The 11,311-nt window shown below is 37.1% G+C and overlaps 1 protein-coding gene across 1 annotated transcript; it reads right to left on the reverse strand.

Moving 5' to 3' along the window:
* Nucleotides 1-904: 904 nt before the first annotated feature.
* LOC128592141 (histone H3.3A) lies at nt 905-1,938 on the reverse strand. The gene has a single exon (XM_053599992.1). It carries the CDS (start codon nt 1,830-1,832, stop codon nt 1,422-1,424), a length of 411 nt encoding a protein of 136 aa, XP_053455967.1. The 5' UTR covers nt 1,833-1,938; the 3' UTR covers nt 905-1,421.
* Nucleotides 1,939-11,311: the final 9,373 nt, after the last annotated feature.

The raw sequence follows: 11,311 nt of genomic DNA on the forward strand, positions 1-11,311 counted from the left end.
CCATTCTTGAGATACTTCACTAAGAAGAATATGGTCCAGCTCTATCCATATAAATATAAAACAGGTAATGTCTCAGTGGAGCCCATAGCACAGTGGTTACGATGCTGGCTATATACACCGAGGCTGGCAGGTTTGAGCCTGGCTTGAGCCTGCTAAACAACAATGACAAGTGCAACCCAAAACATAGCCAAGCATTGTGGCAGGTGCCTGTAGTCCCAGCTACTTGGGAGGTTGAGGCAAGAGAATTGCTTAAGCCCAAAAGTCTGAGGTTGAGGTTGAGGTTTATGAGCTGTGATGCCACAGCACTAAACTGAGGGCGACATAGTGAGACTCTGTCTCCAAAAAAGTAAAGTCTCCAACTTTTTTAATTGCTGCATAATATTCCATGGTATACATATACCACAATTTGTTAATCCATTCATGGGTTGGTGGGCACTTGGGCTGCTTCCATGACTTGGAAATTATGAATTGGGCTGCAATAAGCATTCTTGTGCACATATCTTTGTTGTAAAGTGATTTTTGGTCATTTGGATGTATATCCAGTAGAGGAATTGCAGGATCAAATGGCAGGTCTACTTTTAGTTCCCTAAGAGTTCTCCAAACTTCTTTCTGGAAGGGATGTACCAGTTTGCATTCCCACCAGCAGTGCAGAAGCATTCCCCTCTCTCCACATTCACGCCAGCATCTGTAGTTTTGAGATTTTGTTATGTGGGTTAATCTTACAGGAGTTAGATGATATCTTAAAGTGGTTTTGATTTGCATTTCTCTGATGATTAAATATGATGAGCATTTCTTCATGTGTTTGTAGGCCATGTGCCTGTCTTCTTCAGAGAAGCTTCTGTTCAAGTCTCTTTACCAAAATGAAGTGGGACCAGTTGTTCTTTTCTTTTTTTTTTTTTTTTACAGTTTAATGTATTTTAATAGCAAACTTACAGGAACAGCACAGAAGACAGACAACATTAAAAACATGTACTTGCATGTAGGACAACTCAGTTAGAAAAGTATAGTGAATGGATGGAATCTACTGTATGATAAAAATGCTACAAACACCATTTAGTTGCCGTCAATAAGAAATTTACTTGTTTTAAAAAAATCCAAATGCTGGCATTGTCCAGAAAAATTTAACAGATTTATAATTGTTATAAAGTTGAACTGCTGAAACTTGTTCACTGAAACATTTTGACTTGCATTAATGCTGCACATCTCCGCATTTTATATTAAAAATTCACACACAAATGAAAATGGAAAAACTGCCAATACCTGATTTCTGTCCCCTATTTTTCCAGTCGCAATCATATACTTAAGTATCTTTTGACCCCATGGGGAAAAAAAAATCTAACGTTCAGAACTACCAATAACAGGAAGAAGAGAATTTTTTTTTTTTTTTTTATAATGAAATGTTTTCCCATCATAGTGGACTCTTAAGCACGTTCTCCACGTATGCGGCGTGCTAGCTGGATGTCTTTTGGCATAATTGTTACACGTTTGGCATGGATAGCACACAGGTTGGTGTCTTCAAAAAGGCCAACCAGATAGGCCTCACTTGCCTCCTGCAAAGCACCAATAGCTGCGCTCTGGAAGCGCAGATCTGTCTTAAAGTCCTGAGCAATTTCTCGCACCAGACGCTGGAAAGGAAGTTTGCGAATCAGAAGTTCAGTGGACTTCTGATAACGTCTTATTTCACGTAGTGCCACAGTACCAGGCCTGTAGCGATGAGGTTTCTTCACCCCTCCAGTAGAGGGCGCACTCTTGCGAGCGGCTTTTGTAGCCAGTTGCTTCCTGGGTGCTTTACCACCGGTGGATTTGCGGGCAGTCTGCTTTGTACGAGCCATGGTATAAAGACCTCCTTACTTACCCCCCTTCTCCTTCGGCTGGAGCTCGGCGAGCTAGAGGCGGCACTGGCGTTAGACAGCGAAGGCGGCGCGGCGGCGGCTGCGAACACCCAGTTGTTCTTTTCTTATTAATAAGTTTGAGTTCTCTGACATCTCAGGCATCTGTTTATGAATGGGATCTTCAGTTGTATCCACCATATCTTTCCTTGGGGGGGGTTGATCTACTCTGGTTATTCATGTTATCGGAGTTTTTCCACTGGTTCTACCCCATGATTATTTTATACCATTTGACTAGATGAGCAGATAAAGAGAAGTTGGGTTGGGGGCTCCAGGAGTAGTGATTAACCAAATGACTTTTTTTTTTTTTTTTTTTTTGCCAAAAAGCTGGGACTGGTGTCTCTACCTTTTCCACTAGAGCTTTGCCAAGGACCTGTACAGTGCTATGGCCTGAGAAACTGGGGACCTGCTTGGTGTGGTGGGGCTAAGTGGCTCTGTCTTGTTTTCAGCTGGTCTCTGTCCTACCCTAGTGAATCAGTTACTCTGGGTTGAAGTCTCCGCTGTGGAGAAATACCAGAAATTAAGTCACCCTGCACCCCACAGGCAATAATTGGAAAAGGAAAATCAAACCTTCCCACAACCACACACTCAGGGTACCACTTGGATAGTCCTGGGGTGATTGACCCAGTTCAAGAGGTCCAAATTAATTGTCTCTGTCAGCACCTGTCTCAGGTGGGATAGTGCAAAAGGTCTCCAGCAACTGGATAGCAGAGGTCTGCTGGCAGCTCAAGTATGACTCACTCTGGTGCTCCATTAGGTCACAAGGATCTGCCTAGCAAATAAATTAGTCTTAGAAGGTTGAGGCCCCCTCCCCCACCTTGCACCTCTGTCACACCCAGTCACTGGTAACCCTGCAGGACTGTGACCCAGTTGCCTCCAATGAGCAGATGCTCCAGGAGTTTGAGCCTGCCTGAGTCATGGGGAGATGTAATTATCCTCAGCAAGGCCACTGCTCTCTGCCACCATCTGGCAGAGGGAGGTGAAGCCTGACAACCTCTGGTGCTTAATGGAGGCTGGGGCAGTTTACTCAGTTCCAGCCTCGCCCCTGATTGATGTTGCTAACAGAACAGAACAACTTCACAGAATTTGTTTCTGGCCTGGCTATATTGCCCTGTGGAAAAGACACTGTTTGGGTTCACAGAAACTGCAATTTATTCCCGGACTGTGCCACTGCCCAGTCTCGGCTGCAGTTTGTGTTGGGGCGGGCAGAGTTGGAGCTCACACTCAGCTGTCGGTTCCAGCCTCTGCCTGCTTGCCTTTATCTCAGCTATGATCCCTGGGGCCTGCGTTTCTGTCCCAGATCTGCTCTGCCAGTGGCCGCCACTGGAGAAGATGCCTGGCCTCCCCTGGTTGCCCAGAGAGACAGGAGGTATGACTCCAGAATATCTCCAGGGGTGTGAGCCCCAAATTCTGCAATTAAAATTTAGAATTTGGATTATAAACAAGATTAATAGAATAGACAAAAAGTTGGAATTAGAAATTCAAGGAGCATTTCAAAAGTTGTCTCAAGAATTCAAGGAATTCAAAGACAAAATCACCAAAGAGTTTGACACATTGAGACAAGAATTTGCAGCCCTCAAAGATCTGAAAATACAGCAGGATTCCTCAGTAAGAGAATGGAGCAAGCAGAAGAAAGGGTTTCTTACATTGAAGACAAAGCTTTTGAACACTCCCAAACTTTCAAAGAGGAAGAGAAATGGAGAGCAAAATAGATAATTCTCCCAGAGAGCTCTGGGATAATTCGAAGAAAACTAATACACACCATACAGGAATCCCTGAAGGTGACAAAGTTGATTTGCAAAACACAGAGGCTCTTCTTCATGGGATGATGAAAGAGAACTTTCCAGACATGCCAAGAGATTCTGAAATTCAGATAGCAGACAGTTTCAGAACCTCAGCACGACTCAACCCGAATAAGACATCCCCCAGGCACATCATAATTAACTTCATTAAAGTTAATATGAAGGAAAAAATTCTGAAAGCAGCCAGATGTAAGAAAACCATAACCTACAAGGGAAAGAATATTAGAATGACTGCAGATCTCTCTGCTGAAACCTTTCAAGCTAGAAGAGGGTGGTCATCGACTTTTAATCTCCTAAAACAAAATAACTTTCAGCACAGGATCCTGTATCCAGCTAAACTGAGTTTCATTTATGATGAAGAAATTAAATACTTTAATGACATTCACATGTTGAAGAAATTTGCCATAACTAACCCAGCTCTCCAGAATATTCTCAGATCTATCCTCCATAATGACCAGTGCAATCCTCCACCACAAAAGTAAACTCACTCAGAAACTTTTGATCAAACTCTAACTTCCACAGTGGCAAAAGGATTAAAAATGTCCACTGGACTTTTGAAAAACTCTATACCCAAAATTCTACCAGGCTTATCAATATTTTCCATTAATGTGAACAGCTTAAACTGTCCTCTAAAGAGGCACAGGTTGGCCTACTTGATACAAAAATTTAGAGCAGATATCTGCTGCATACAAGAATCTCATCTTACCTTAAAAGATAAATATAGACTCAGTGTGAAGGGATGGTCATTTATATTCTAGGCAAATGGAAATCAGAAAAAAGCAAGTGTTGCAATTCTATTCGCTGATACAATAGGCTTTAAACCAACAAAAGTAAGAAAGGATAAGAATGGTCACTTTATATGTGTTAAGGGTAATACTCAATATCATGAGATTTCAATTATTAATATTTATGCACCCAACCATAATGTGCCTCAATTTATAAGAGAAACTCTAATAGACATGAGCAAATTGATTTCCCACAGATCCATAATATTTGCAGATTTTAACATTCCTTTGGCAGTGTAGAATAGATCCTCCAATAAAAAGCCAAGCAAAGAAATTATAGATTTAAATCTAACCATCCAACATTTGGATTTAGCAGACACCTACAGAACATTTCATTCCAACAAAACTCAATACACATACTTCTCATCAGCCCATGGAACATACTCCAAAATCGATCACATCTTAGGTCACAAGTCTAACTTCAGCAAATTTAAGGGAATAGAATTTATTCCTTGCATCTTCTTGGACCACCATAGAATAAAAGTTGAACTCAGTAACAACAGGAATCTGTATACTCACAAGAAAACATGGAACTTAAATAACCTTATGCTGAATGATAGCTGGGTCAGAGATCAGATTAAGAAGGAAATTGTCAAATTTTGGGGACAAAATGACAATCAAGACATGAATTATCAGAATCTCTGGGATACCACAAAGGCAGTCCTCAGAGGGAAATTCATAGCACTGCAAGCCTTCCTCAAGAGAATGGAAAGAGAGGAAGTTAACAACTTAATGGGACATCTCAAGCAACTGGAAAAGGAAGAACATTCCAACCCCAAACCCAGTAGAAGAAAAGAAATAACCAAAATTAGAGAAGAATTAAATGAAATTGAAAACAAAAGAATTATACAACAGATCAATAAATCAAAAAGTTCATTTTTTTGAAAAGGTCAATAAAATAGATAAACCTTTGGCTAACCTAATCAAGAAAAAAAGGGAGTAAAATCTCTAATTTCATCAATCAGAAATGGCAGAGATGAAATAACAATAGACCCCTCAGAAATTCAAAAAATCCTTAATGAATATTACAAGAAAATTTATTCTTAGAAATACAAAAATCTAAAGGATATTGACCAATACTTGGAAGCACGCCACCTCCCAAGACTTAGCCAGAATGAAATGGAAATGTTGAACAGGCCTATATCAAGTTCTGAAATAGCATAAACTATACAAAATCTCCCTAAAAAGAAAAGCCTGGGACCAGATGGCTTCATGTCAGAATTCTACCAAACCTTTAAAGTGGAACTAGTACCTGTATTACTCAACCTTGTCCAAAATATAGAAAAAGAAGGAATACTACTCAACACATTCCAGGAAGCAAACATCACCTTGATTCCCAAACCAGGAAAAGATCCAACAAGAAAAGAAAATTACAGACCAATATCACTAATGAATATTGATGTAAAAATATTCGAAAGGATCCTGACAAACAGAATCCAGCAATACATCAAACAAATTATACACCATGACCAAGTGGGTTTTATCTCAGGGTCTCAATGCTGGTTCAATATACATAAATCTATAAGTTTAATTCATCACATAAACAAAATAAAAAACGACCATATGATTCTCTCAATTGATGCAGAAAAAGTTTTTTTATAATATCCAGCATCCTTTCATGATCAGAATACTTAAGAAAATAGGCATAGAAGGGACATTTCTTAAACTGATAGAGGCCATTTACAGCAAATCACAACCAATATCATATTAAATGGAGTAGAATTGAAAACATTTCCACCCAGATCAGGTTATGTAATACAGGTACTAGTTCCTCTTTAAAGGTTTGGTAGAATTCTGATGTGAGTCATCTGGTCCTGACTTTAGGGAGATTTTGTATATATGATGCTATTTCAGTACTTGATATAGGTCTATTCAACACTTCCAATTATTTCTGGCTGTGTCTTGGAAGGTAGTGTTCTTCTAGGTGTTGGTCAATTTACTTCAGATTTGCATATTCCTGAGAATAGATTTTTTTATAGTATTCATTAAGGATTTTATGAATTTCTGTGTTGTCTGTTGTTATTTTGCCTTCATAATATTAAGGATTTTAGTTTTCTGTTTCTGGTTAGGTTAGCCAAAGTTTTATCAATTTTGTTAATCTTTTCAAAAGCCCAACTTTTTGATTCATTGATCTTTTGAATGATTCTTTTGTTTTTTCAATTTCATTTAATTCTCCTCTAATTTTGGTTATTTTTTTTTTCTTCTGCTGGGTTTGGAGTTAGAGTGTTCTTCCTTTTCAAGTTGCTTGAGATGGCCCATTAAGTTGCTGACTTCCTGTTTTTCTGTCTCTTGAGGAAGGCTTGCAATGCTATAAATTTCCCTCTTAGGATTGCTTTTGCAGTATCTCACAGCTTCTGGTAATTCATGTCTTCATTGTATTTTTGTTCCCAAAACTTGGTAATTTCCTTCTTAATCTGATCTATGACCCAGCTATCATTCAGTATAAGGTTATTTAGTTTCCATGTCTTTGTTTGAATATGAAGATTCCTGTTGTTGTTGCATTCAACTTTTATTCCATGGTGGTCTGATAAAATACAAGGAATAATTTCTATTCTTTTAAATTTGCTGAGGTTAGACTTGTGATCTAAGATGTGATCAATTTTGGAGGATGTTACATGGGCTGATGAGAAGGATGTGTATTCAGTTTTGTTAGGATTAAATGTTCTGTAGATGTCTGTTAAGTTTATTTTTTGTAGGGTCAAGTTTAAGTCCAATATTTATTTGTTTAGTTTATTCTAGAGGATCTATACAACATTGCCAAAGGGGTGTTAAAATCTCCAACTTATTATGGTGCAGGAAGATATGAAGTTGTTCATGACTATTAGGGTTTCCTTTATAATTTGAGGACCATTCTGTTTGGGTGCATAAATGTTAATAATTGAAATCTCTTCATGTTGAGTGTTTCCCTTGAGAAATATGCAGTGACCATCCTTATCTTTCCTTACCTTTATTGGTTTAAAGCCTATTGTATCCGCTAATAAAATTGCAACCCCTGCTTTTTTCTGATTTCCATTTGCCTGAATTATAGATGTCCATCCCTTCACCCTCAGTCTATTTTTATCCTTTAAGGTAAGATGAGATTCCTGTATGCAGCAGATATCTGGTCTGAGTTTATGTATCCTGTTAGCAAACCTGTGTCTCTTTAGAGGACAGTTTAAACCATTCACATTAATTGAGAGAATTGATAAGCCTGGTAGTGTTTTAGGTTTCATGTTTTTTTAATGTATAGTGGATATTTTTAATCCTGTCACCACTGTGGAAGTTAGGTTTTGTTAAAAAAAGATTTCTGAATGAGTTTACTTTGGTGGTGGAGCATTGTGATGGTCATTGTGGAGGATGAGTCTGAGAATATCATGGAGAGCTGGTTTAGTTATGGCAAATTTGTACAACATGTGTATGTCATTAAAGTATTTGATTTCTTCGTCACAAATGAAACTCAGTTTAGCTGGATACAGGATCCTGGGCTGGAAGTTGTTTTGTTTTAGGAGATTGAAGACCGATGACTATCCTCTTCTGGCGTGAAAAATTTCAGCTGAGAGATCTGCAGTCATTCTAATATTCTTTCCCTTGTAGGTTGTACTTTTCTTGCATCTGGCTGCTTGCAGAATTTTCTCCTTCATTTTAACTTTGGCAAAGTTAATTACAATGTGGCTAAAGGTGCTTTATTTGGATTGAGTAGTGCTGGGTTCTGAAACTGTCTGTTATCAGAATTTCTGTATCTCTTACCATGCTTGGGAAAGTCTTCTCCATTGTATCTTGGAGTAGAGCATCTATGTCTTTAGGACCATTCTCTTCTTCAGGAATTTCTATAAGGCAAATGTTTGCTCTTTTGGAGTGGTCCCACAACTCTCTCAGGAAATATAATCATGTTTTTCATAAAGTCTCTGTGTCCCAGAGCATTAAGGACAGTCATATATTTCATGGTCTCAAATTTCCACAGGGAGATATCAGTGGTGACACTGTACTCATGCTCAGCCTTGAGTTTATTTAAAACCCAGGCATAAATGAAGGAGCCCTTTCCTGTCTCAGCAGCCTCCTCAATTTTTTTGATGGTTCTCTTGTCAATGCCACCACATTTGTGGATCAGATGTCCAGTAGTAGTGGACTTGCCCATATTTATGTATCCAATGATGATGATGTTGATATGAGTTTTTTCCTTTCCCATTTTGGATTGTATGGGCGGTTTTCACAACACTTGTGTTCTGGCAGCATACCTGACGTGAAAAAGACCTTCCATGATTTTTATTTTTTCAGGTCTTAGGTTTAAATCTTTGATCCATCTTGTGTTAACTTTTATGTATGGTGAGTAACAGAGATCCAATTTCATTCTTCTGCATATGGCTATCCAATTTTCCCAGCACCATTTCTTAAATAATGTGTCCTTTTCTCAATGTATTTTTTTTTTCTGGTTTATTGAAGATAGGTTGATTGCAGGTATTTGGCTTTACTTTTGGGTTCTCCATTCTGTATCATTGGTCCATGTGTCTATTTTTATACCACTATTTTGGTTATCATTGCCTTTTTGTATAATTTGAAGTCAAGTGTTATGATGCCTCCAAATTTATTCTTTTTGTTTAGGATTCCTTTGGTAGTTGAGCTCTTTTTGTTTCCACATTCATTTTGGCATTGTTTTGTATAATTCTGTGAAAAATTACATTAGTATTTTAATAGGAATTGTGTTGAATCTGTAGATAGCCTTGGATAGTATGGATATTTTCACAATATTAATTCTTCTGATCCATGTGTATGGAATGTTTTTTTCATTTTTTTCGTGTCATTCATCTGTGATCTAACTCATCAGTGTTTTGTAGAGAGATCTTTAACCTCCTTGATTAAGTATATTCCCAAGTTGTTTTTTTTTTTTTGTAGTATTTTAAATGAGATTGAGTTCTTGATTTGATTCTTACTATGGGTTTATAGCAGTGCTTTTCATAGTTGAGGAAACTGAAACACATATGTACACGTGCATAGCTGTAGTGTCTTGTATGAAGAATCCAAAGCTTACCAGTACTGAACTGGGTTGTTTTTCTCCCCAGAGAAGTTGGAGGCCCATTAAATGCTTCATCATTTGCAGTAAGCATTGGTACATAGTCATACATATATCTTGTTAATATTAATGTTATGAACATCCATGAATCTATTTCAAGGTGCTTTAAGGTAGCAGTTTGCCCACATGCATTATTTTTCTTTTGTTACTTAATCTTTCATATCTAGTCAATAACTATTTCATTATAAATGGATTTGTGAACATATTGGAATCATTTCTACCTGTAGTTACCACCTTTGCAAATCCTTTATTCTCAGATCTTCATTAAGAACTTCAAAATTTCTAACATAATATACATTAAATCAAATCATTTAAAAAGACTACTGGTGCATTATAGTAGCTCTTGGTCGAAATGCATATTTCATTATTTATAAGTCCTTTGATTATGCCCATACATTAGCAATAAATATCAATATATCATTAATCCACCCTTGAAATCAAGGAATTCTAGTCAATTTACACTACATAAGTTCATAAATGATACCTCCTTCTAATGTAAAGACACAGTCATTTAATATCTATTAGGAGATGTGTGCAAATTCTCTTGTCACAATTCTACTATCTCTTAAGAGGAAAACACTACAATAAGAGAAAAACTCATGTGCTGATAGGTAGACTATTCTGTAAATGTATATTAGGTCCATTTGTCCTAGACTCTCATTTAACTACATTTTTTCTTTATTAGTTTTCTGTTTTCATCATCAGTCCAGTTCTGTCAGTGGGGTGTTCAAAGCCCTGGCTATTAAGATGCTACTATTCATTTGTTTGCTTAGATCTTATAGAATTTGCTTTGGGAGATTCTGTGTTAGGTGCATATATATTTAGGATGTCTTCTTGTTGAATTGTTCCCTTTACCATTGTATAATGACTATGTTTGTCTTATTTAAAATTATTTTTTTATTTAGATTCTATTTTATCTAATATGAGCATGACTATACCTGGTTGGTTTTGGTTTTCATTTGTGTGAAATGTTTTTTCCCATCTCTTTACCTTGAGTCTGTGTGCATCCTTGTGGGTAAGATGTGTTTCTTGGAGACAACAAATATTTGTGTTATGTTTTTTCATCCATTCAGCCAGTATATGTCTTTTAAGTGATGTATTCAGATGATTCATTTTGAGTGTTAGTATCGATATGTGAGATGCTATTTTGTTCATAATGTTGGATGATACCTTATTGTGTCATTTTACCTATTATGCTATTGTTCTATAAGAGCCATGAGCTTTAAGTTTGGGAAATTTATTTTATTTTATTTATTTTTTATTCGTATTAAATCATAGCTGTGTACAATAATGCAATCATGGGGTACAATGTACTGTTTTTATATACAATTTGAAAACTTTTTATACTGGTTGGGAATTTATTGTGCTGTTTCAGGTATAATGCACTTTTGAGCATTTCCTGTAGGGCAGGTATAGTAGGACAAATTCTCTCACTGTTTGTCTGGAAAATTCTCTATTCCTGCATTATTAATGAAACTTAGTTTTGTAGGATGCACAGTTCTTGGCTGGCAATTATTCTGTTTAAGAACACTAAAAATGGGGTGCTTATCCCTTTTGGCTTATAAGGTCTCCTATAAGAAGTCTACTGTCGGCCTGATAATTTTTATTTTGTAGGTCAGATGTTGCTTTCATCTTGCATCTTGTAGAATTTTCCCCTTTAAATGTGGTTTTGGCAAGGTTAATGACTATGTGTCTTAGGAATGTCCTATTTGCTGTGAATCTAACTGGTGTTCATTGGCTATCTTGTATCTGGTTATTTAAATCTCTGGCAATTCCAGGGAAGTTTTT

Source organism: Nycticebus coucang, chromosome 8 (genome assembly GCF_027406575.1).
Source record: "Nycticebus coucang isolate mNycCou1 chromosome 8, mNycCou1.pri, whole genome shotgun sequence".
NCBI classification, from domain to species: domain Eukaryota; kingdom Metazoa; phylum Chordata; class Mammalia; order Primates; family Lorisidae; genus Nycticebus; species Nycticebus coucang.

Coding starts and splice junctions, on each gene's coding strand:
- LOC128592141 (XM_053599992.1), bottom strand. CDS start 1,832: ATGGCTCGTACAAAGCAGACTGCCCGCAAATCCACCGGTGGTAAAGCA.